At 50.7% G+C, this 26,019-nt stretch overlaps 3 protein-coding genes across 4 annotated transcripts in view; 1 reads left to right on the top strand and 2 right to left on the bottom strand.

Moving 5' to 3' along the window:
* PAQR6 (progestin and adipoQ receptor family member 6) overlaps positions 1 to 7,483 on the top strand; it is a 57,658-nt gene extending 50,175 nt beyond the window's left edge. Inside the window, exon 8 of the mRNA XM_075330927.1 lies at positions 6,587 to 7,483. Coding sequence (XP_075187042.1) covers positions 6,587 to 6,837 — 251 coding nt within the window. The 3' untranslated portion in view covers positions 6,838 to 7,483. The remainder of the gene's footprint in view (positions 1 to 6,586) is intronic.
* Positions 7,484 to 10,399: 2,916 nt separating this feature from the next.
* On the bottom strand, positions 10,400 to 15,057 carry BGLAP (bone gamma-carboxyglutamate protein). 2 transcript variants are annotated; one of them, XM_075331187.1, is made up of 4 exons: positions 14,918 to 15,057; positions 14,532 to 14,579; positions 10,848 to 10,911; positions 10,400 to 10,764 (listed from the first exon to the last, which is right to left on the bottom strand). In XM_075331187.1, the coding sequence occupies exons 1-4, from the start codon at positions 14,976 to 14,978 to the stop codon at positions 10,632 to 10,634; spliced, it is 306 nt and encodes a 101-aa protein (XP_075187302.1). In that variant the 5' UTR covers positions 14,979 to 15,057; the 3' UTR covers positions 10,400 to 10,631. The 2 variants fall into 2 exon arrangements, with proteins under 2 accessions (XP_075187302.1, XP_075187303.1); XM_075331188.1 differs by lacking the exon at positions 14,532 to 14,579.
* Positions 15,058 to 17,838: 2,781 nt separating this feature from the next.
* Positions 17,839 to 24,725, bottom strand: PMF1 (polyamine modulated factor 1). The gene is made up of 5 exons (XM_075329830.1): positions 24,487 to 24,725; positions 18,519 to 18,624; positions 18,345 to 18,445; positions 18,066 to 18,261; positions 17,839 to 17,983 (listed from the first exon to the last, which is right to left on the bottom strand). The coding sequence occupies exons 1-5, from the start codon at positions 24,648 to 24,650 to the stop codon at positions 17,906 to 17,908; spliced, it is 645 nt and encodes a 214-aa protein (XP_075185945.1). The 5' UTR covers positions 24,651 to 24,725; the 3' UTR covers positions 17,839 to 17,905.
* Between the last annotated feature and the right edge of the window lie 1,294 nt (positions 24,726 to 26,019).

Raw genomic sequence — 26,019 nt, 5'->3', positions numbered from 1 at the left:
CCCCCACGCCGTCAGGGCTGAATAATTCAATGTCTCTTGCTATTCAGATTGACTGGCGTTTACGGGAGCATAAATCGGAACGTTTTCAGCCTGGAAATCAGGCTTCTGCATCTGTTGATCACGCTCCAGAACCTGTGCAGTGCGATCGGACGTTATCTCGTGGTGATCGCCAGAGTTTCAGATGGAAAAATAGGCTGTGTTTTTATTGCGGCGACCCGTCTCATGTCATTTCGGCTTGTCCTAAGCGGAGTATGAGGATTCCCAGCTCCTTTACCATCTATACTATACAGCCTAAATTTTTGTTGTCTGTGTCACTGGTCTGCTCGTTATCATCCTTTGCTGTAATGGCGTTTGTGGACTCGGGTGCTGCATTGAATTTAATGGATTTGAAGTTTGCCAGGAGTTGTGGCTTCCCGTTCCAGTCCTTGCAGGTCCCTATCCTTTTGAGAGGGATTGATGCAACAAAAGAACAAGCCACAGTTTGGGACGGTCTTGACTATGCGTATGGCTCCGGATCATTCTGAGGAGTGTCAGTTTCTTGTCTTCCAAGATTTGCATGATGTTGTCGTGTTGGGGTACCCATAGCTGCAGACTCATAATCCGCTATTGGATTGGCAGAACATGTCTGTTATTAGTTGGGGCTGTCAGGGGATACATGCTGCTTTGCCTCTAAGGACAATTTCCGCATCTGTTTTAGGGATCCCTGAGTTCTTGTCTGATTTTTAGGAGGTTTTTGATGAACCAAATTCTGGTCCGCTTCCTCCGCATAGGGAGTGTGACTGTGCCATTGACCTGATACCAGGTAGTAAGTTCCCTGAGGGAAGACTTTTTAATCTGACTGTTCCAGAACACGAGGCTTATATTAGGGAGGCCTTGGAGAAGGGACACATCAGACCTTCTTCTTCCCCTTTAGGTGCGGGGTTCTTTTTTGTTTCTAAGAAGGATGGCTCCCTGAGACCCTGCGTTGACTATCGGCAGTTGAACAAGATTACGGTGAAATTCCAATATCAGTTGCCATTGATTTCTGACTTGTTCGCCAGAATTAAGGGAGCATGTTGGTTCACTAAGATTGATTTGAGGGGTGCATATAATGTGGTTCGTATCAAGCAGGGTCAGGAATGGAAAACGGCATTCAATTCACCTGAAGGCCATTTCGAATACACCGTGATGCTGTTCGGACTTACGAACGCCCCATCTGTTTTCCAGTCCTTCATGCTTTGCATGACATTTTTCGTTGTTTTATCGACAAGTTTTTGATTGTGTATCTGGACGACATTTTGATTTTTTTTCCACGGATTGGGATTTTCATGTGGACCAGGTCAGGAAGGTTTTTCAGGTCCTTCGCGATAATTCCTTGTTTGTCAAGGGGTCCAAGTGCCTTTTTGGGGTTCAGAAGGTTTCTTTTTTGGGTTTCATTTTGTCTCCTTTCAACATTGAGATGGACCAGGAGAAGTTTCAGGCTATTCACAAAAGGGTTCAACTCTCTTTTGTCAAAGGTCTCCAGAATTTTTTGGGGTTTGCTAACTTCTATCGGAAATTTATTGCAAATTTTTCTAGTATCGTTAAACCGCTGACTGACCTGACCAGAAAAGGGGCTGATGTGGAGAACTGGATTCCTGAGGTGGTTTCTGCTTTTCGGGAGCTTAAGAGACGTTTTACTTCAACTCCTGTTTTGTGTCAACCAGATTTGTCTTGCCCCTCTCAAGTTGAAATCGATGCTTCTGAGATTGGTGCCGGGGCTGTTCTGTCCCAGAGGGATCCTAAGGATTCTAAATTGAGACCATGTGCCTTCTTCTCTCGGAAATTTTCTTCTGCCAAGCAGAATTATGGTGTTGGCGATCGGGAATTACTGGCCATGAAATGGGCCTTTGAGGAGTGGAGACATTGGCTTGAAGGAGCTAAGCATTTTGTTGTCCTGACGGATCATAAGAATTTGATCTATCTTGAGTAGGGCGAAGAGGCTGAATTCTAGGCAGGCCCGTTGGTCTTGTTCTTTGCTCGCTTTGATTTTGTGGGGTCTTATCTTCCGAGATCTAAGAACGTTAAGGCGGCTGCCCTTTCTATGAGCTTTGTCCCTGATTCTCTTGAACCCTTGGAGCCTGTTGGTATCAAGGAGGGAGTTGTTTTATCTGCTGTTTCACCTGATTTGAGACGGGCTCTTCAAAACGTCCAGGCGAATAAGCCAGAGAGATGTCCTGCGGGAAGATTGTTTGTTCCTGAGGCATGGACTAAGAGGGTGGTGTCCGAGATTCACTGTTCTGCGTTGGCCGGTCATCCTGGTATTTTTGGTACCAGGGACCTAGTTAGCAGATTATTTTGGTGGCCTTCTGTTTGGACATAGGGATATATTCTGAGCTATTAAGCCATATTCCTATAGCCGCCATCTTGTCAAGGTACTCAGGCCTAAGGAAGCTCCAATCAGTATGCTAATTAACTTGAGGAAATTGTCTGTTAGGAATGGCGTGAACAAAAGGCAATCTTTTATGATATGGAAATTAGGTGAGCTGGAGCTGTTTATAGACCCTGAGAACACAAAGGGAAAGGAAGACCCCCCTCTGTGTCACTGTGGAAGAAGTTCCTAATTAATTAAGGGGCCTCCTGTACACCTGAGACAGACAGGCACCAGGAATACATGTGTAATATCTCGTCAGCCGTGCTTCCCATAAATTTGTCAAGCAGAAATATGGCATCCAGGCATGCTGACGATCCCAGCACATATTTTATATATGTGTGGGACCTCGGTAGGTATCCCAAACTTGATATGGTCCAGTGGGGCACCAGCAGACTACCCATGTGTCCTATCATTGTGAAGGTAAAATCATAACTGTAAAAATGAGAGCATTGGCGTCCGCTTACGACGTACCCAGGCAAAGTTATGGCCAATAATCACTTTGGGATATTATTTTAGACTCCAACCAGGGGTGGGGCAGTGCTCTCCTGTGAGGTCACCAAAAGGGGAGGGGACATGGATTGTAGCCAGTTTGATAAAGGCAATGCGGCCATGATATGGCTGGTCTTTGCTCGGGGGTCAAGTGTACTATACACTTGTGAGAAAGTCCCTGAAACCCTGGTCGAACGGCGCCGCCCTGTGGCCAGACGCATAAAGTAACTGCCTGATCTGCCTCTGTTTGTAACCATGCCTTATTTGTAGATGTACTCTGACCTATGTATATATTCTGTAAATTCCATATTGTATATATTGTAGTTTCTAGTGTGCCATTTAGGGCGATTAAAATATATAATTTAATCTTGGACTGTTCTGTTGTCTCGATCCTGAATCCCACGTCTGTGTGCTTGGCGAATAGTTATCGTAATCGATTGGTGGCAGCGAGTTTATGCCAAGGATCATTGTGGGACAACCAGTGAGATCTGAGGGAGGTTTAGATATATTCCGTCCACTGAGGTCGGGGGAATATACACCTTACTCTCACCGGGAGCCCTTCAATCATCGGGGGAATAGCAGCCTCCTTACTTATTGTCGGGCAATTCCATAATTGGCCTGACTATAAGAGGGGCGCTAGAGAGCGCGTCACGTGCTCTGTCTGTCGGGTGGTGGAAGGGGGGCTGTGGCTTCTACTTCCTACCCCCTGTTTTGTGACACCTTCCTTGTCTCGTGATGTGCGCGCCTTTGTGCAGTCCTGTGAGACTTGCGCGTGAGCTAAGCCTTCTTGCTCGCGTTCTAGTGGGTTGCTCCTGCCATTGCCTGTACCTGAGAGGCCATGGACGCATATATCCATGGATTTTATTTCTGAGCTCCCTGTCTCTCGGGAGATGACTGTCATCTGGGTCGTTTGTGACCGGTTTTCTAAGATGGTACATTTGGTGCCTTTGTCCAAGTTCACGTCTTCCTCGGAGTTGGTCTCCTTGTTTTTTCTGCATGTTGTGCGTTTGCATGGCATTCCAGAGAATATTGTGTCCGACAGGGGGACTCAGTTTGTTTCCAAGTTTTGGAGGTCCTTTTGTAGTAAGTTGTGGGTTATGTTGTCATTTTCCTCTGCATTTCATCCCCACTCTAATGGTCAGACGGAGAGGACCAATCAGACCTTGGAAACCTATCTGCAATATTTTGTGTCAGCTGATCAGGATGATTGGTTCGAGTTTTTGCCTTTGGCCGAGTTTGCCCTCAACAGTCGGGCCAGTTCGGCCACTTTGGTGTCCCCCTTCTTTAGCAATTTTGGATTTCATCCTCACTTTTCCTCTGGGCAGGTTGTGCCTTTTGCCTGCCCGGGTGTTGATTCGGTGGTTGAGCGTTTGCAGCTGATCTGGGACCGTGTGGTTGATAATTTGGCTCAGTCTCAGGAGAGTGCCCAGCGGTTTGCTAACCGACGTTGGTGTGTTGGTTCTCGGCTACGTGTGGGTGATCTGGTTTGGCTTTCTTCCAGGTTTATTCCTTTGAGGGTTTCTTCACCTAAGTTTAAGCCTCGTTTTATTGGTCCTTATCGTATATTGGAGGTGATTAATCCTGTCTCTTTTCATTTGGCTCTTCCGAATACTTTCAAGATTCATAATGTTTTCCATAAATCCTTGTTAAGGAGACATGTTGAGCCTGTGCTTCCCGTTGCAGCCCCTCCTGACCCCAGTGTTGGTCGATGGTGAGTTGGAGTATGAGGTGGAGAAGATCCTGGATTCTCGTCTTGTTAGACGTGGACTATAGTACCTTGTGAAGTGGAAGGGATATGGACAGGAGGATAACTCTTGGGTTTTGGCCTCTGAGGTTTATGCTGATGAGCTTGTTCGTGTCTTTCATCAGTCACATCCGGATAGTCCTGGAGGGCCTGGTGAGGGTTCGGTGCCCCCTCCTCAAGGTGTGGGGGGTTACTGTTGTGAATACTGTCTGGTGGAGTTCCGCTCTTGGACTCCCTCCTGTGGTCACTGAGGTTAGTGGTTAGATTCTGTTCCCCAGTTCTACACACCTGGTTTGCAGCTCAAACCTTGATTTTGGATATAGGCGTGTGCTGGCTGTTTATCTTTGCCAGTTGTCTGAAATTCCAGAGACTATAGGAGTCTGCCTTTTGTCCCTCTGGCTTCCCCGCTACCAAGCTATGCTAAGTTCATGGTTTTGCTTCATACTTTTCGTGTGTTATTTGCTTCTGCTTCTGTGAATTATCTCTGAAGGTTTTTTTGTATCGTATCCTGTGTTGTTTGTGCCTTCAGATAAAGATTTATCTTCCCAGTCAGTCTTTGCTATTTATTTTAGCAAAGGTTAGTCGGCAGGGTAATTGCTAGTTTTTTTCCTACAAATTCACCAGAGTCTGTTACGGATTGTGAACGTGCGAGTGTTAGACTACTCTTCCTTTTTTGCACATTTCATGTAGGAAGTTTTCATAGGTTATTTTCATACCGACCGCAAGAGTTCCCTATCCTGTCTTTTGTATTTAGTATAGTGTGGCCTCTCTTTGCTCCATCTTGCTCTTACTGTGCATGTCTTTTCATCTCTGCTCACAGTCTGTACATGTGGAAGTCTGCCTATTCTCTTTGGGGAAATCTGCTCTGAGGCAAGATAATTTCTTTTCACTTTCTGCCTTGTAGGTCATGTAGTCCTCTGGCTGGGTTTGAGGCATCTAGGATTGTCAGGTATGCTGCCCGGCTACTTCTGGTGTGGTGTTAAGTTCAGGGCTTGCAGTCAGTACGTTATTACCTATGACTCTGGTGGATTGTGCTCATTATAGTCATTGAACATCGGATCATAACAGCTAGAACTCTGATGATACAGAGCAGCTGCTGAAATGAACTGGAAGTACAGGCAAAAGACTAATATACCCTTGTCATTGAGGAAGAGTTGTATTGCTAGAACTCTGATGATATAGAGCTGCTGTGGAAAGGCACAGAAAGTAGCTGGAAGTGTAGGCATAAGTCTGTAATAAATATACCCATGTAATCGAGGGAGAGTTGTATTGCTAGAACTCTAATGACACAAAGCAGCTGCTGTAAGGCACTTGAAATATCTGTAAGTGTTGGTGCAAGTCTGTAATAAATATACCCATGTTTTCGAGAAAAAGTTGGATTGCTAGAACTCTGATGACACAGCTGTTGCTGGAAGTATAGTCTAAAGTCTGTAATAATTATGCCCGTGTCATCGAGGAAGAGTTGTATTGCTAGAACTCTGATGACACAGAGCTGTTGCTGGAAGTATAGTCTAAAGTCTGTAATAATTATGCCCGTGTCATCGAGGAAGAGTTGGATTGCTAGAACTCTAAAGACACAGAGCTGTTGCTGTAAGGCACTGGAAGTTTCTGGAAGTGTAGGCATAAGTCTGTAATAAATATATGCATGTCTTCGAGGAATAGGTGGATTGCTAGAACTCTGATGATACAGAGCAGCTACTAAAATGAACTGGAAGTACAGATACAAGGCTAATAAATATACCCTTCTCATTGAGGAAGAGTTGTATTGCTAGAACTCTGATGACACAGCTGTTGCTGGACGTTTAGTCTAAAGTCTGTAATAATTATGCCCGTGTCATCGAGGAAGAGTTGGATTGCTGGAACTCTGATGATATAGAGCCGCTGTGGAAAGTATCTGGAAGCGTATTCAAAAGTCAGTAATAAATAACTGTAGTGTTACAATGTGGTCTTTCTCGTTGCAGGTCACAGTCACCAGCTCTTCCATGTCTGTGCTGTGCTGGGCACACACTTCCAGATGGAAGCCGTCCTCTCCGACCGCTCCTCCCGCCAAGCCTGGCTCAGTTCACACTCTGAAGCTGACTCGTTGGCCGGCACTTTGGGCGTCGTGGCCACTTCAGTCCTGGGAAACGTGATCCTCATCTGTTTCTTCACCGCCACCTTGCTGTGGTCTCCAAGAGCCAACTCCATCCTCCAGCACCACATCGCGAAGTGACGGTGCAGGCCGGAGCGAGCCAACGGCTGGGGATCATCTCGGCACTAATCGCCATAGAGGCGGGGGGTTAGCCCACCTCTCTGTTTCGGTGCCATACATTGTTTATTTGTCTCAGCTAAAGGGCTGGTACTTGAGATTAGAATAGAAAAATTAACAGCAGCACAGAGTATATAAGCGATGCATAGTCACAGATCTCAAAATCTCAGCATTGGGGGCTCGTCCAGGATCATAAAAAACTGGGGGGGCCGTCTGTGTCTGAGACCCCCCTGATTGTAAAGCTGTGGGGCTTGTCAAGATATTTGAGCAAACACCCCCCCCCCGAAATGTATATATGGCTGGAGGAACCAGAGCATGAACATGGGATGTTTAGTATGGAGGAAGACTGTGTAACAATGGTGGATCGGTCCCGGGCGGTGGAGGCTGGACGAGCGTTTTCGGATAATTAGATGGGATATTTTGCATGTGAGCTTTAGGGGTGAAGGATTTTGGTGATTGGTCCTGTTGAATGTATCCATTATATACCCATAAAGTGACTGCAGGAGACCACGAGCAGAAGAGCTGGCGATCTAACCTTCTTAAACATACAGTATACAGTGTGTCCACCCATATCCTGTCCACCGCCATTAACTTGAGAACGGCGGCAGCTATAGCCATAGAAGTGGTGTCTAGGTATAGTAAAGTAGCCATGCGCTACGCAATGAAACCACCTATAGCGCCACCTGGTGGAAAACAACGGAGTTAGCATTTTTATCTCGAAATCGGAACGAGATAGAGAAAAAAAGGGAATTACAAAGTTGTAGGTCATCATCAATTCAATAGGAATCGACACCTTGCATACAGAAATGCTATGATATGAAACCCATGACCCCCCCCCCAAAACATTGAATGCTGGTCACGCATATGGCGCTCATTAGTGGCCCCCGTCAGCTGCAATGCACATCTGGCCTCTGCACAGAATACTGTATCTTGCTGCACGCTGTGTAATATGGTGGGTGACATGTGTGGAGACACGGGGCTCAGTGGGTGCGCTCGTCCACTAAAACCCGCCGCCTTTAGAAAGACAGCGTGGCTCAGGGCTCATCCCAACTGAACGCCGGCCTCCTCAACCGTGGGCGTAACACTACTCAGACAACACAGGGTGAGGGAACCACAATAATTAGACTTTATTGGATCCCCAAACAATTAACGGCACATAACACATAACCAGCAAAACACACAAATGTAACAGGCAACAGAGCCTCACCCTTCCGCTGCTCACCAGGGATTTAGAATGTCCGTGCTTCAGAGGTTCCAAGCTGTGTGAGGTCTGCAAAGTCTGTAGCAGGTGACTGAACTGTCCCAACCTGAGTGTCCTCCTTAGGTAGTCCTGGTATGATGTTATAATCCTGGCAGCCGGAGACGAAATCCCTAGGCTGTGGATATGGTCTCCAACCGGAGCCCCTAGATTGAATTCATAAGATATCCTGATCCTCTAGTCAGCTCCAAAGAGCTTAGACTGGATCCCTCAGCATCCATCAACCTTCATCAACCCTGGTGGCTTAAAGAAGTCCCTTTTATAGCCATAACCTTCCCTTAGAATACACTGCGTCCTCATCGATTGGTTGGACAAGATTGCTTCTCCCATTGGATGAATTTCAAGCTGCATGGATAATGTTCATTTAAATGATGTGCATAGAAAGACTCAGTATATCTACATGGAGTCGGCAAGTCACCGACTAGACAATGGCTACTAAGGTAATTACATTGTCAATACAATGGTTACTGGAAATGTCTGGAGAACAATACGTCTGGCTTTCAGTGGCCAACACAATTACATTGAGTCAACAAGAGTCTTGTAAAAACAATGAGGGACTTCTCCCCCCGTCTATAGACAATCTATCAAGCTGTCTGGCTGGATTTTAAGAAACTTTAACCCATGAGAGTCCATGTCGTCACAACACGTTTGCACAAGCATCTGTGATACGTCGTTGTAGGTCCTGCAATGTTGGTGGAGGGGTCGCATACACCTGCTGTTTGATGTGACCTCACAGAAAGAAGTCCAATGGGGTCAGGTCAGGTGAGCGAGGCCACTCCACACAGCCCCATACCCAATGACTTGTAGGAAGGTCTCCATGAGGTGTCGCTTCACGTCCGCAGCCTTGTGAGTGTTACACGCTCTAATCATAGCATTTCTGTATGCAAGGTGTCGATTCGGATTGAATTAATGATGCCCAAAACTTTGTAATTCACTTTTTTTCTCTATCTCATTCCGTTTACAAGATAAAAATGCTAACTCCGTTGTTTTCCACCAGGTGGCGCTATAGGTGGTTTCATTGCGTAGTGCATGGCTACTTTACTATACCTAGACACCACTTCTATGCCTATAGCTGCCGCCGCTCTCACGTTAATGGCGGTGGGCAGGATATGGGTGGACACACTGTATCTATTGCGGTTAAGCATTTCTGCCGCCACCTGGTGGTGAAAGTGCAGTATTACCATTTTACAAAGTAGATTTTTGTACGGTAATTATGACTTTCGAGCCCAATTATACCCTACACCTTTTATGTAAAGACCCCCATACACATTAGTAGTCCATTTCACCCCCAATTTCACTGGGCCCAGCCGACGATCTCATATTTGTCTCCCCAGACAGAAAATATCAGAAAAATAAGGTATTGGGCGTGCTGAATGTCCTCTTCTGCCAGATACCCCTCCCCACACATAACACACTGTGTATGGGGGGAGGGGGCCATTGTCTGGCAGCTCTTGTAGGTGTCTGCTCCTCTCCTATTACTCGGTGCTGCTATTAATTTAACAATGTGTTTCTAATTTTGGTAAAAAACAACCTGAATCTGCTGCTTTTTAATAATAAATTACATTCATTCCTTAAAGGGGATGTCCAGGACTAAAATATTGGGATTCTCTGAGCTGCAGTACCAGACAATGGCCACTACACAGTGTATGGCGCTGTGGTGCACTTTCCAAACTCCTGGACGACCCCTTTAACTTGATATGTGTTACCAAGGCGATATATCTATGTAGACTTGCCCTCTTAGGAGTCCGGGGAGTTGTGTGACCCCCTCCTGTGGGGTCCTGTCCGGGGGTCGCCCCCTAGTGGTGCCTTCTCTATACCCTCCTTAATGTATAATCACTAATCGCAGGAAATATCGACTTTTTTCTCATCTATTATTTGTTTTTATACTTTGTTTTTTGTAACACAATTTATTTTTATAACGATTTTTGTTTAGTTTTTTTTTTAACTCTTTGATTACCAGGGTCGGGTTTCACATTCCAGGGGTCTCAGCTGCTGCTTTTGTATACTGCAACTACTGTATATTAGCCCCCTCCCCCCGATATATGCCATAAAGGGGCCGTCTTACCCCCCCCCCAAAAAAAAAATAAAAAATGAAGGATTTGATCCTGATTTGCAATAACTGGAACGTATTAACCCTTTCCTACCAGGGGGACAGAGCGATGCCCCCCTCCCCTCCCCCGATGCCTTGTAATAATATATTGTAACAATGGAAATAACCGCGGGCATTAAACCAGTGATGAAGCTGCGGGTCTGTGCATTTTTATTATATATTTTTTATTTTATTGCATTCATAACCGCAAAGAGAAGCGTCAGCAGCGACCAACTAAGCACCAGTAGGGGGGCGGTGGGGGCGCTGACATACAACGGAGGGGGCGCTGACATACAGCGGCGGGGGTGCTGACATACAGCGGCGGGGGCGCTGACATACAGCGGAGGGGGCGCTGACATACAGCGGAGGGGGCGCTGACATACAGCGGGGGACGCGGCGGGGAATCGGTCCTCACACCGGGCCATAGAACCTCCTGTACGCCTCCTGGAAGCCGATGTGGTCGGCCAGCTCGTCACAGTCCGGGTTCAGCTCGCACACCTCTCTCCGAGCCTCCAGAGGCGATGTCACCGCGGCCCCGTATATCCTGCAGAAAGGGGGGAGACAGGCTTAGATACACGGCGCAGCACACGGTATCACACATGATGGGATTAGATGCACTGCACTTACAGGTTGTGGATGTTGCGTCGGGGTCTTCGGGCAAAATTAGCAGATTCATGTCTAGAGATGAAAGCTGCCGGAGAGAAGAAGGGTGAGAGGGTGAGAAAACGGAATTATCCAGTCAGAAGTGCCGCCCCTCTCCTACCGCATGTACAGACCCTGCACAGTGCCGCCCCTCTCCTACCGCATGTACAGACCCTGCACAGTGCCGCCCCTCTCCTACCGCATGTACAGACCCTGCACAGTGCCGCCCCTCTCCTACCGCATGTACAGACCCTGCACAGTGCCGCCCCTCTCCTACCGCATGTACAGACCCTGCACAGTGCCGCCCCTCTACCACCGCATGTACAGACCCTGCACAGTGCCGCCCCTCTCCTACCACATGTACAGACCCTGCACAGTGCCGCCCCTCTCCTACCGCATGTACAGACCCTGCACAGTGCCGCCCCTCTCCTACCGCATGTACAGACCCTGCACAGTGCCGCCCCTCTCCTACCGCATGCACAGACCCTGCACAGTGCCGCCCCTCTCCTACCGCATTTACAGACCCTGCACAGTGCCGCCCCTCTCCCACCGCATGTACAGACCCTGCACAGTGCCGCCCCTCTCCCACCGCATTTACAGACCCTGCACAGTGCCGCCCCTCTCCTACCGCATGTACAGACCCTGCACAGTGCCGCCCCTCTCCTACCGCATGTACAGACCCTGCACAGTGCCGCCCCTCTCCTACCGCATTTACAGACCCTGCACAGTGCCGCCCCTCTCCTACCGCATTTACAGACCCTGCACAGTGCCGCCCCTCTCCCACCGCATGTACAGACCCTGCACAGTGCCTCCTCTCTTTGTATGTGTCGCTATGGACGCTGCACAGTACCTCCTCTCTATGTATGTGTTGCTATAGATGCTGTACAGTACCTCCTCTCTGTATGTGTTGCTATAGACGCTGCACAGTACCTCCTCTCTCTGTATGTGTTGCTATAGACGCTGCACAGTACCTCCTCTCTCTGTATGTGTCGCTATAGACGCTGCACAGTACCTCCTCTCTCTGTATGTGTTGCTATAGACGCTGCACAGTACCTCCTCTTTGTATGTGTCGCTATGGACGCTGCACAGTACCTCCTCTCTGTATGTGTCGCTATGGACGCTGCACAGTACCTCCTCTCTTTGTATGTGTCGCTATGGACACTGCACAGTACCTCCTCTCTTTGTATGTGTCGCTATAGACGCTGCACAGTACCTCCTCTCTGAATGTGTCGGTATGGATACTGCACAGTACCTCCTCTCTCTGTATGTGTTGCTATAGACGCTGCACAGTACCTCCTCTCTCTGTATGTGTTGCTATAGACGCTGCACAGTACCTCCTCTCTTTGTATGTGTCTCTATGGACGCTGCACAGTACCTCCTCTCTTTGTATGTGTCTCTATAGACGCTGCACAGTACCTCCTCTCTGTATGTGTTGCTATAGACGCTGCACAGTACCTCCTCTCTTTGTATGTGTTGCTATAGACGCTGCACAGTACCTCCTCTCTCTGTATGTGTCGCTATAGACGCTGCACAGTACCTCCTCTCTTTGTATGTGTCGCTATGGACTCTGCACAGCACCTCCTCTCTATGTATGTGTTGCTATAGATGCTGTACAGTACCTCCTCTCTGTATGTGTTGCTATAGACGCTGTACAGTACCTCCTCTCTCTGTATGTGTCGCTATAGACGCTGCACAGTACCTCCTCTCTTTGTATGTGTCGCTATAGACGCTGCACAGTACCTCCTCTCTCTGTATGTGTTGCTATAGACGCTGCACAGTACCTCCTCTCTTTGTATGTGTCTCTATGGACGCTGCACAGTACCTCCTCTCTTTGTATGTGTCTCTATAGACGCTGCACAGTACCTCCTCTCTGTATGTGTTGCTATAGACGCTGCACAGTACCTCCTCTCTTTGTATGTGTTGCTATAGACGCTGCACAGTACCTCCTCTCTTTGTATGTGTTGCTATAGATGCTGTACAGTACCTCCTCTCTCTGTATGTGACGCTATAGACGCTGCACAGTACCTCCTCTCTTTGTATGTGTCGCTATGGACTCTGCACAGCACCTCCTCTCTATGTATGTGTTGCTATAGATGCTGTACAGTACCTCCTCTCTGTATGTGTTGCTATAGACACTGCACAGTACCTCCTCTCTCTGTATGTGTCGCTATAGACGCTGCACAGTACCTCCTCTCTATGTGTTGCTATAGACGCTGCACAGTACCTCCTCTGTATGTGTTGCTATAGACGCTGCACAGTACCTCCTCTCTTTGTATGTGTTGCTATAGACGCTGCACAGTACCTCCTCTCTCTGTATGTGTTGCTATAGACGCTGCACAGTACCTCCTCTCTGTATGTGTTGCTATAGACGCTGCACAGTACCTCCTCTCTTTGTATGTGTCGCTATTGACGCTGCACAGTACCTCCTCTCTGTATGTGTTGCTATGGACACTGCACAGTACCTCCTCTCTGTATGTGTTGCTATAGACACTGCACAGTACCTCCTCTCTATGTGTTGCTATAGACGCTGCACAGTACCTCCTCTCTATGTGTTGCTATAGACGCTGCACAGTACCTCCTCTGTATGTGTTGCTATAGACGCTGCACAGTACCTCCTCTCTGTATGTGTTGCTATAGACGCTGCACAGTACCTCCTCTCTGTATGTGTTGCTATAGACGCTGCACAGTACCTCCTCTCTGTATGTGTTGCTATAGATGCTGCACAGTACCTCCTCTCTTTGTATGTGTCGCTATGGACGCTGCACAGTACCTCCTCTCTTTGTATGTGTCGCTATGGACGCTGCACAGTACCTCCTCTCTGTATGTGTCGCTATGGACGCTGCACAGTACCTCCTCTCTGTATGTGTTGCTATAGATGCTGCACAGTACCTCCTCTCTGTATGTGTTGCTATGGACACTGCACAGTACCTCCTCTCTGTATGTGTTGCTATGGACGCTGCACAGTACCTCCTCTCTGTATGTGTTGCTATGGACGCTGCACAGTACCTCCTCTCTGTATGTGTTGCTATGGACGCTGCACAGTACCTCCTCTCTTTGTATGTGTCGCTATGGATGCTGCACAGTACCTCCTCTCTGTATGTGTTGCTATGGATGCTGCACAGTACCTCCTCTCTGTATGTGTTGCTATGGACGCTGCACAGTACCTCCTCTCTGTATGTGTTGCTATGGACGCTGCACAGTACCTCCTCTCTGTATGTGTTGCTATGGACGCTGCACAGTACCTCCTCTCTGTATGTGTTGCTATGGACGCTGCACAGTACCTCCTCTCTGTATGTGTTGCTATGGACGCTGCACAGTACCTCCTCTCTGTATGTGTTGCTATGGACGCTGCACAGTACCTCCTCTCTTTGTATGTCGCTATGGACGCTACACAGTACCTCCTCTCTCTGTATGTGTCGCTATGGATGCTGCACAGTACCTCCTCTCTTTGTATGTGTCGCTATGGATACTGCACAGTACCTCCTCTCTTTGTATGTCGCTATGGACGCTGCACAGTACCTCCTCTCTCTGTATGTGTCGCTATGGATACTGCACAGTACCTCCTCTCTGTATGTGTTGCTATGGATACTGCACAGTACCTCCTCTTTCTCACTAGTAGTGCCGGCGGACGCATGTAATCAGAGCACTATAACTGGACTTGGTACCAACCTTGTGATGGGGGAGAATCGTCCACGTTGTCGTGATCAGGATCTACAACTGAGAAGACACCGAGCTTATAGGCTCCATTCTCTCTATGCAGGGAGATCTTATATACAGGCATTACCAATCAATCAGCAGAGCCCCGCCGCCACTATAGGACTGATTGGTTGTGTCTGTGGGCACACTGTGTACGGCAGACATCACCAATCCATCCTGTACAGGGAAAAGAGGCTGCGGCGCTTCTGTGGGGGGATTGGTCATGTCTGCCCCTTACCTGCTGTGACTATGGAGGAATCTACTAGTACACCGCGGTCCTGATCCAGAGGATCCCTTTAAATCTCTAACCTCCATTCCCTCCTCTTTAGGCAGGTGCCATGTACTGATGTGGTACGTACCTCCACGCCCCAGGACCAGGGCGACCATCGCGAGCAGAACGGCAACGATAAAGAGTCTCATGGCGGCGTCTCCTGTGTCCTCCTGGAGCCATTGCTCCGTATACTTATACCCATCACGGGCGGAGGAGGGTCCGGCTCAGCGGAGGAGGGTCCGGCTCAGCGCCAGGGGTGGACAGCAGCATCCCGAAAATAAAATCAGTGCTGCGAAGCTTAACCCCTGCTTCCCCGGATACAAAGCGCAATTTTATACCTTTTACGTCACCATTTTTGAATCTTAGGACTTGCACATACAGGTGTCAGATTATGAGATAGTCCGGACTATCGGACTGGAAACCATGGAATCATTACAGTCAGTGATCAGAGTGAGGGGACGGATCCCTGCGACTGGGGGACGACATCCACTCTGCCAGGTAACGAAGGGTTAAGGAAAGAGACCGATGCATTATAACCTTATAATCACATGGTCAGAAGCCGCAGCCGCAGCAGCAGTATAGCATTATCCGCTCCTCGTCCTCCTCCGTGTGATTAACACGAGCCAGAAAACATTTCCTCCACACCACAACCGGAACCGGAGGCCTCGGCCGGCCACGGAGCCACGTCCTGTACTGCTGAGTGCCAGGAGGAGCACGGGCACCGAGGCCAGGGGGCTACCCCGCACCCCGAGTGTCTGTTACCCCGCACCCCGAGTGTCTGTTACCCCGCACCATCTCTATCATCCGCACAGACACTCGGGGTGCGGGGTAACACCCCCAGTGTCAGTGTCATTATCCTGTACCCCCAGTGTCATCATCCTGTGCCCCCCAGTGTCATTATCCTGTACCCCCCAGTGTCATTATCCTGTACCCTCAGTGTCATTATCCTGTACCCCCCAGTGTCATTATCCTGTACCCCCCAGTGTCATTATCCTGTACCCCCAGTGTCATTATCCTGTACCCCCCAGTGTCATTATCCTGTACCCCCCAGTGTCATTATCCTGTACCCCCAGTGGCATCATCCTGTACCCCCAGTGGCATCATCCTGTACCCCAGTGTCATTACCCTGTACCCCCAGTGTCATCATCCTGTGCCCCCAGTGTCAGTGTCATTATCCTGTACCCCCAGTGTCATTATCCTGTACCCCCAGTGTCATTATCCTGTACCCCCCAGTGTCATTATCCTGCACCCTCCAGTGTCATTATCCTGTACCCCCAGTGTCATTATCCTGTACCCCCAGTGTCATTATCCTGTACCCCCCAGTGTCATTATCCTGTACCCCCCAGTGTCATTATCCTGTACCCCCAGTGTCATTATCCTGCACCCTCCAGTGTCATTATCCCGTACCCCCAGTTTCATTATCCTGTACCCCCAGCGTCATTATCCTGTACCCCCAGCGTCATTATCCCGTACCCCCAGTGTCATTATCCTGTACCCCCAGTGTCATTATCCTGCACCCTCCAGTGTCATTATCCCGTACCCCCAGTGTCATTATCCTGTACCCCCCAGTGTCATTATCCTGTACCCCCGTGTCATTATCCTGTACCCCCAGTGTCATTATCCTGCACCCTCCAGTGTCATTATCCCGTACCCCCAGTTTCATTATCCTGTACCCCCAGTGTCATTATCCTGTACCCCCCAGTGTCATTATCCTGTACCCCCCAGTGTCATTATCCTGCACCCTCCAGTGTCATTATCCTGTACCCCCAGTGTCATTATCCTGTACCCCCAGTGTCATTATCCTGTACCCCCAGTGTCATTATCCTGTACCCCCAGTGTCATTATCCTGTACCCCAGTGTCATTATCCTGTACCCCCAGTGTCATTATCCTGTACCCCCCAGTGTCAGTGTCTGTTATCCCGTAGTCAGAGTGTACGTATCACTATTCCATACGTTGGCATCGTTCTACTGTACCCCTGAATGTCGGTGTTGTTACCCTGCGTGTCGAGGTCGGTATCCTGGTGCAGGTATATTACACCTATAGATGACACCTCGTTGTGCTCTGACAATGTCCCGGTGCAGGGCGTTTTGCTGCTGCGATAGAGGACAGTATCGCCGCCCCCACATGTCTGTGCTGGGGGGGACGGAGTTCACAGGAGACCACAGGGCGCAGCAGCAGCCTCCGAGTCCAAAACCACAGAGGGTTTACTTACAGCCTGGAAGGATCTCTGCACCCTGTCCTCCCCAGTCTGTGGCCGCGGCACCCTGTCCTCCCCAGTCTGTGGACGGGGCACCCTGTCCTCCCCAGTCTGTGGACGGGGCACCCTGTCCTCCCCAGTCTGTGGACGGGGCACCCTGTCCTCCCCAGTCTGTGGACGGGGCACCCTGTCCTCCCCAGTCTGTGGACGGGGCACCCTGTCCTCCCCAGTCTGTGGACGGGGCACCCTGTCCTCCCCAGTCTGTGGACGGGGCACCCTGTCCTCCCCAGTCTGTGGACGGGGCACCCTGTCCTCCCCAGTCTGTGGACGGGGCACCCTGTCCTCCCTAATCTGTGGCCGCGGCACCCTGTCCTCCCTAATCTGTGGCCGCGGCACCCTGTCCTCCCCAACCTGTGGCCGCGGCACCCTGTCCTCCCCAACCTGTGGCCGCGGCACCCTGTCCTCCCCGCTGTGCGGCCGCGGCACCCGGTCCTCCCCGCTGTGCGGCCGCGGCACCCGGTCCTCCCCGCTGTGCGGCCGCGGCACCCGGTCCTCCCCGCTGTGCGGCCGCGGCACCCTGTCCTCCCCGCTGTGCGGCCGCGGCACCCTGTCCTCCCCGCTGTGCGGCCATGGCACCCCTCTCCTCCTCCCCGCTGTGCGGCCGCGGCACCCTGTCCTCCCCGCTGTGCGGCCGCGGCACCCTGTCCTCCCCAATCTGTGGCCGTGGCACCCCTCTCCTCCTCCCCGCTGTGCGGCCGCGGCACGACTTCATCACAGGAGGTCACTGTTAATTATATTAATTTAGGTTTATTGTAAACTGCAGGAATTGGGTTGAAAAAGCAAAAACTTTATTGACAAAAAACAACAAAAACAAAGTCTCACAATGTGGGGAAAGAAGGTGGAGAACTGGAGCCGTGAAGGGACAGGACCAGATCCCGCTGGGACCGACTCAGACTCTAAAGGAAGAAGACGAGAACCAGACATGGCATTGCTGGGAGTTGTAGTGCTCGTGCTATTCGCCCTCCACTGGGTTATTACCTGCCAGGCCTGCCGCCTCCGCTCGATCTCTCTCCGCATCTCCTCGATCTTCTCCCTCCCGGTCAGGACGGACTGCCCCAGCCGCGCGTTCTCCTGCTGCTTCTCCTTCACGAGCCTGCGCAGGTATCCCCGCTGCCTCAGGAGGTACGGCACCAGGTGGCTGCGGAGGTCCTCCTCTGGGATCCCGCTAGGACGCCTGGAGGTGAGGGGGGGAAGCTGCAATTGTAACAAACCCTCAGCTGCGAGGAGTGTGCTGGCTGCTGGGCGGAGGTCACTCACCACTGCACCTCCAGATTATCTCCAGCCTCTCGCTCCAGTGTGTCCAGAGAGTCGAGCATTCGCTCCAGGTTTCCCTCCTCCTTCAGCTCCTGGATCTCCGCCTGGGAACGGAAGAAAGCCGTAGTCTGGAGAGTCGGGGTCCTCGCCCCCCCCCGGGGTCTGCAGGATACTTACATTGATGCAGGAGAGCAGCTGGGTCACAAACTGCTCGTAGATGCTGCGGGTGATCTCCGGCTGGATCTTGTAGAACTTGTGGTAACAGCCGGCGAATCGCTGATAACTGCGGAAAGAGGGGAAAAGTGTCAGGGCCCGATAGTGCAGCACTTCAGTCACTGAAGGCAAGCGCATATACTGACGGCCGGAAAGAGAGAGCCCCGCCAGGAGTCACCCGCTGACGTCCAGACTGTCAGAGCCCCGCCAGGAGTCGCCCGCTGAAAACCGGGCAGTCAGAGCCCCGCCAGGCCTCACCTACTGACGTCCAGACTGTCAGAGCCCCGCCAGGCCTCACTTACTAACGGCCGGACTGTCAGAGCCCCGCCAGGCGTCACCTACTGACGGCCGGACTGTCAGAGCCCCGCCAGGCCTCACTTACTAACGGCCGGACTGTCAGAGCCCCGCCAGGCCTCACTTACTAACGGCCGGACTGTCAGAGCCCCGCCAGGCCTCACCTACTAACGGCCGGACTGTCAGAGCCCCGCCAGGCCTCACCTACTAACGGCCGGACTGTCAGAGCCCCGCCAGGCCTCACTTACTAACGGCCGGACTGTCAGAGCCCCGCCAGGCCTCACCTACTAACGGCCGGACTGTCAGAGCCCCGCCAGGCCTCACCTACTAACGGCCGGACTGTCAGAGCCCCGCCAGGCCTCACTTACTAACGGCCGGACTGTCAGAGCCCCGCCAGGCCTCACTTACTAACGGCCGGACTGTCAGAGCCCCGCCAGGCGTCCCCTGCTGAAAGCCAGGCAGTATACACAGGGCAAAATAACACTCCTGGAACAGGAACAAGCTCTGATCACAGGGTTTTAACCTCTCAGAGGTCACAGTTAACTGCAGACCCAGCATGCACATAGTGAAACAAAGACAAGCTAAGGGTTTATAAAAAAAAAATATATAATATCACACGACGGTCCGTTTTTTTTGCGCTCCTGCTTTTCCTCAAATACATCTTGCGACAACCGCATCCGTTCTGTATACGGTCCGTTTTACATTTGTGTGCCTTGCGGGTTTTTTTGCGGACCGCAAAAGAAAACGGAAGGAGGGCTACATACAGTCAAAAGCTAGAAAGCTAGAAAAAACATATATAGTGTCCAACTCCCCTGCAGTTTGTAATCTTGCACCCATTAGTGTCTTTCATGTGACACTAAGGCCCTGTGCGCACACTGCGTTCTTTATCTGCGGGTTTTTTTGCGTTTTTGCTGCAGATATTTCTTGAGAAAATGGTTGTAACCTTTCTGCAGACATTTCCCAGCAAAACCTATGGCAAAAAAAATTATCTGTGCACGCTGCGTTTTTTTCTCAAGAAAATTCTTTCTGTAGATTTTCTTAAGAAAAAGACTGAGCGTCACTTCTATTCTGCAGCGAGCTGCGGTATCACTCCACTGACTGCCATGTAATCATGAAATAGCGCAGGGAATAACGCAGGCAGCAAATTCTGTGCGTATCATTGCGTTTTCCTGCATTATTCCCTGCGGTATTTCACGTTTTTCGGGACATAATGTACATCGCTGCCTGCGTTTTGCAGGAAGTGATGTCATTATGACAGGAAGAGGAAGCGGAGCTGAGAGTAAACACACACACATAACACTCAATCCCTGGAAGCCGCACTTCCGTGTGACCTCCGTCGGGTGCCCCTGCAGTCTGTGTCCCGCTCCAGCCCCGCGGCTGCCTGCACCGCAGTGCAATGTCAGTGTCTGCCCCCCCCGCCTGCCGCATTCTGACCTCACGTCTCGAGGGCGGCCCGAGACTGTCACTAGCGGTGACGTCACAGGCTCCCGCGATACTGCTGAGAACGCGTCGGGCATAGAAGTCAGTGACAGCGCTGACGTCAGGAGGCAGGAGATCCTCACAGCAGGTAATGATCTCATCTAACCTCGTGACACCAGCGCCCGTCATCCCCTGCAGTGACCTGGGCTGACCTATTGATGTTAGCTCAGGTCACTGCATTGCTCTCCCAGCCAATGGGGAATATTCTGTTCTTCATTGACTGGGACAGTGACTATGGTATGGATCGTCCTGGGACCCCCTTATTGGATTACGCCGGACCCAGATTTGATTGTTCTTTTCAATAAATTGGTGAAAGAGGGAATGTTTTGGGGAGTGTTTTCTCAAATAAAACTTTTTTTGTTGTCTATTTTTTTTTTCTTACTGGCTGGGTTAGTGATGTCGGGTATCTGATAGACGCGTGACATCACTAACCCCAGGGCTTGATGCCAGGTAACATTACACATCTGGTATTAACCCCATATATTACCCCGTTTGCCACCGCACCAGGGCAACGAAATGAGTTGGGGCAAAGCGCCAGGATTGGTGCATCTAATGGATGCGCCACTTCTGGGGCGGCTGTAGCCTGCTATTTTTAGGCTGGGGAGTGTCCAATAACGGTGGACCTCACTAGTCTGAGAATACCAGACCATAGCTGTCCGCTTTACCTTGGCTGGTGATCCAATTTGGGGGGTCCCCACGTTTTCTGTTTTAAATTATTTAATGTAAAATAACAGTGTGGAGTGCCCTCTGTTTTGGATTACCAGCCAAGGTGAAGCTGCCAGCTGTGGTCTGCAGGCTGCAGCCGCCTGCTTTACCCGAGCTGGCAACAAAAGATATGGGAGACCATGTCTTTTTTTTTTTTTTAATTCATCTATCCATCTTTCTATCTATCTTATGTATTGCTGTTAAAGCATTAAAAAACACAGGGACCAACCTGCAAAAAAATGCACCAAAACGCAGTAAAACCGCATGCGTTTTTCTGTGCGTTATTGGTGTGTTTTTTTAACACAGGTGCGCTAATCCATCACTCAAGAAATTTCTTGAGAAAAATCCTTTTTCTAGTGCGCACATAGCCTAAAGGGTGTTTAGCCTTGTTTTAGCCACAAATTCATTATTTTCCCCCAAAAACCGACATGGGATCTTCCCCTATCTTTTGTAGCCAGCTCGGTCGGGTAAAGCAGACGGCTGCAGCCTGCAGACCACAGCTGGCAGCTACACCTTGGCGGGAATCCAAAAACAGAGGCCACCCCACGCTGTTATTTTACATTAAATAAATAAACAAAAAACATGGGGTCCCGCTAAATTGGATCACCAGCCAAGGTAAAGTGGACAGCTATGGTCTGGTAATCTCAGACTAGGGAGGTCCGTGGTTATTGGACCCTCCCCAGCCTAAAAATAGCAGGCCGAACAGAAACCAAGAATCGTTTCACTAAGGAGCTTTTTTTGGACACTTTTCTTATCCTATCAATTGAAAGGATGTTTGGGGATGATGAAATCATTTTTCCAGCGCCTTAGTGAAACGATCATTGGGGGATCCCCCCTCCCACCCACCGTGACCACACATCTTTACAGGTAAATATTGATCTCTTTACAAAGAGTTAATTTCACTGCTGTCCCCTGTTTTCACTCTTGTGGCACTGCTATTCCTCCCATACTCGGGCTATTCATGCATTTAGTGATCTTTCTATCCTCTATGCAATGTAGCGCTAGTTTATATACACTTTTCTATTAGCTATCGCCCGTCTCCATGATTGCATAGCACATATCATATCCAGCTTTATTATAGGCATTCTATTAGCCCCTTTAAATCGCGGTATATCTACATTATTATAGGTCTAATCTGATTTTGGGCTAGAGTGATAACCTACGCTGATTGAGCCATTTTTGTGATCCTATATGCATGATAACTTGTTATTGTCTCGCCCCTCATCCATAATGGGAGTAATATGCGTTTATATGAGGACACTGACATACATCGGATGATATCTTCATAGTCTCTCAGGGGCCGCGCTGCCTGGGAGGGGGTCTGCTCCTCTTCTCCGGTCTAGTTCATGCAGGCTATTATGCAACTTGCCTGTCATTGTCTTTGTACCTGATCTATTTGTTTTTTCAATATTTTTGTATTTTTCACCTTTTGCATATTTAAATAAAAAAAATATTTAACAATAAACTTAAATATATTTCACGAATTTCTTGGTTTCCGTTCTTCCTTTTCTCCTCCTTATACCATGTTTATTGAAGAACATACCCACCCGGTGTCCACTATTTAGTGGTACCCCGGTGCTTTATTCCTAGATGTTATGGCCTATATTTTATTGTGTTTAAAAATAGCAGGCCGCAGCTGCCCCAAAAGTGGCGCATCCATTAGATGCAGCAATCCTGGCGCTTTGCAAAAGCTCATCCCTTTGCCCTGGTGCGGTGGCAAACTGGGTAATATATGGGGTTGATGCTAGATGTGTAATGTCACCTGGCATCAAGCCCTGGGGTTAGTGATGTCACGGAGTCTATCAGATACCCAACATCAATAAACCCAGTCAGTAATAAAGGAAAATAGATGACAAACATTTTTATTTGAAAAAAAAAAAACCTCCCCAACACAGTCCCTAAAGAAAATACAAATCCGGGTTTGGCGTAATCCAATAAGGGGGTCCCAGGACGATCCATACCATAGTCACTGTTCCAGTCAGTGAAGCACAGAATGTTCCCCATTGGCTGGGAGAGCAGTGCAGTGACCTGAGCTAACATGAGGTCAGCCCAGGTCACTGCAGGGGATGACGAGCGCTGACTTCATGAGGTTAGCGAGGTACATTACCTGCAATGATGATCTCCGCTGCCCTCCTGACATCAGCGCTGGTCACTGACTTCCATGGCCGCTCTGTTCTAACCGCAAGTGTTGCCACCGGCCCGAGACCGTGACTAGTAGTGATGTGTCGGTCGCGAACGATCCAACACAAAGATCCGGCTCCCTGCTGTGAACGACAGGAGCCGGATCACTAGTGTGACCCACTAAAATATCTAAACGGCTCTTTTAGCCGTCAATACCCCGCCCACCCGTCTAAACTCCGCCTACTCAGCAATCTAATTGGCTGCTTGTAAGTGGGTGGGGCTTAGCCACGGGTGGGCGGGGCTTTGGCGGCGTTACTATCATCTTAAATATGTTTTCACCTGCGGTGAACACATACTTAATAAGGAGCCGAGAACGAGCTGAAAGATCCGGCTCTTTTTGGTGAACGGAGCCATGGGAACCGGATCACTAAAGAGCCGGACTGCCCATCACTAGTGACTAGCGGTGACATCATGAGCTCCCACAAGACTTGATGTGAGAACGCGGCGGGCATGGAAGTCAGTGACGAGCGCTGATGTCAGGAGGGCAGCGGAGTTCATCACAGCAGGTAATGATCTGAGGTAACCACCTGGTGTCGGCGCCCGTCATCCCCGCAGCTGCTCGCACTGCTGTGCTTGTGGCGGGGGCACCCATACACAGCTTCCGTGCGGACCCATTGACTTGTATGGAGTCACGGGCCGTTATTACAGAACAGAATAGGACATGTTGCATAGTAACGGAGCGGACATACGGCATCCAATGTGTTATATGTAGGAACTGATGGAAGCGCGGCCGTGTGCATCCGATCCTACACAAAAGACAGTGACAAGATGGACCTGTCCGTAAGGCCGCAAAAAAACAGGAACTGACCAGGACAGACGGAACGGTCGTGTGAATGAGCCCTAAATGTATGTCCTCGTGACTTCTGGTCCGCCATCTTGGTACACCTTTCACCCCGTGACATGCCTTTAGACGACATACCATGGTTGCCATGACGACCCATGTATGTAGCTATCAGTGGGAAGGTTTTCTATAGCAGAAACTGGCACTAGTGGCCGCTGCAGGAGGACATGGGTATAACTGGATTGTTAGCTCCTCGGACTACACTGATATTGTGTTCACAGGCACGAAAATACAAGCAGCCAATCACACTGAACCTATCAAACTTACAACCAATCACAAACTGTATAATAAAATACAAAACCAATGAGGGCACGGGAGCAACAAACAACCCGGTAAACATGGACTAATCACAATACAAGAAGAGTCCCAGCAGCCAATCACATCGAACCAGCTGCACGGCTTCTCCAATGAGGCCGCGATAGGACGTCTCACCTTCCCGCCTCCATCAGCCCCGCCAGGAACTTATCCACCAACGTGTTGAACAGCAGCAGGCGCTTGGACGTGTCCGCTCTCCCGGCCGCGGGTTCCGCCTCTGAAGACGGCGCCGCAAGTGCAGAGGACGAGGCTCTCTCCTCCGCTTCCATCTGCTCTGCCATCGCTCACAAAGCCCACCTTTTTCCCGCCACACTCTCCCGCCTCTTCATTGGCTGTTCTGCCTGTCAGTTATATGTGCCGCCTCAGGCGTGTCATGTGATTGGCTGAAGAGAAAACTGACACCGTGTAACGCAATAATACAGGAACCGCAGCGTGTGCCCGGTGCAGAGACCACGGTGGTCACCTAGTAACGGCGGCACGTGCTGCTAGGCAACATTACTCTGCCTGTCTCTCCTGCGGGAGGTTGCTCTACACGGTCGTCTCCCTCTGAGCGTCTCCGGCGGACGGACAGTCATATCTCCCCCTGGCTGTCTCCGGCGGACGGACAGTCATATCTCCCCCTGGCTGTCTCCGGCGGACGGACAGTCATACCTCCCCCTGGCTGTCTCCGGCGGACGGACAGTCATACCTCCCCCTGGCTGTCTCCGGCGGACGGACAGTCATACCTCCCCCTGGCTGTCTCCGGCGGACGGACGGTCATATCTCCCCCTGGCTGTCTCCGGCGGACGGACGGTCATACCTCCCCCTGGCTGTCTCCGGCGGACGGACGGTCATATCTCCCCCTGGCTGTCTCCGGCGGACGGACAGTCATACCTCCCCCTGGCTGTCTCCGGCGGACGGACGGTCATACCTCCCCCTGGCTGTCTCCGGCGGACGGACAGTCATACCTCCCCCTGGCTGTCTCCGGCGGACGGACGGTCATACCTCCCCCTGGCTGTCTCCGGCTCACAGACAGTCATATCTCCCCCTGGCTGTCTCCGGCGGACGGACAGTCATACCTCCCCCTGGCTGTCTCCGGCGGACGGACAGTCATACCTCCCCCTGGCTGTCTCCGGCGGACGGACAGTCATACCTCCCCCTGGCTGTCTCCGGCTCACAGACAGTCATATCTCCCCCTGGCTGTCTCCGGCGGACGGACAGTCATATCTCCCCCTGGCTGTCTCCGGCGGACGGACAGTCATACCTCCCCCTGGCTGTCTCCGGCGGACGGACGGTCATACCTCCCCCTGGCTGTCTCCGGCGGACGGACGGTCATATCTCCCCCTGGCTGTCTCCGGCGGACGGACGGTCATACCTCCCCCTGGCTGTCTCCGGCGGACGGACAGTCATACCTCCCCCTGGCTGTCTCCGGCGGACGGACAGTCATACCTCCCCCTGGCTGTCTCCGGCGGACGGACAGTCATACCTCCCCCTGGCTGTCTCCGGCGGACGGACGGTCATATCTCCCCCTGGCTGTCTCCGGCGGACGGACAGTCATATCTCCCCCTGGCTGTCTCCGGCGGACGGACAGTCATATCTCCCCCTGGCTGTCTCCGGCTCACAGACAGTCATATCTCCCCCTGGCTGTCTCCGGCTCACAGACAGTCATAC

This window comes from Anomaloglossus baeobatrachus, chromosome 12, assembly GCF_048569485.1.
Source record: "Anomaloglossus baeobatrachus isolate aAnoBae1 chromosome 12, aAnoBae1.hap1, whole genome shotgun sequence".
NCBI lineage: Eukaryota > Metazoa > Chordata > Amphibia > Anura > Aromobatidae > Anomaloglossus > Anomaloglossus baeobatrachus.
Note: the sequence above shows the minus strand (reverse complement) of the source record. Positions and strands in the feature narration are given on the sequence as shown.

Excerpts from the sequence above, each read along its gene's own strand:
- PMF1 (XM_075329830.1), bottom strand. The coding sequence starts at position 24,650 with ATGGCAGAGCAGATGGAAGCGGAGGAGAGAGCCTCGTCCTCTGCACTT. Across the intron at positions 18,625-24,486 it reads GGGCTGATGGAGGCGGGAAG|TTATCAGCGATTCGCCGGCT; the intron begins GTGAGACGTCCT and ends CTCTTTCCGCAG. Across the intron at positions 18,262-18,344 it reads GATAATCTGGAGGTGCAGTG|GCGTCCTAGCGGGATCCCAG; the intron begins GTGAGTGACCTC and ends CCTCACCTCCAG.
- BGLAP (XM_075331187.1), bottom strand. The coding sequence starts at position 14,978 with ATGAGACTCTTTATCGTTGCCGTTCTGCTCGCGATGGTCGCCCTGGTC. Across the intron at positions 14,580-14,917 it reads CCTGGTCCTGGGGCGTGGAG|TTGTAGATCCTGATCACGAC; the intron begins GTACGTACCACA and ends GTGTCTTCTCAG. Across the intron at positions 10,765-10,847 it reads CGACGCAACATCCACAACCT|GATATACGGGGCCGCGGTGA; the intron begins GTAAGTGCAGTG and ends CCCTTTCTGCAG.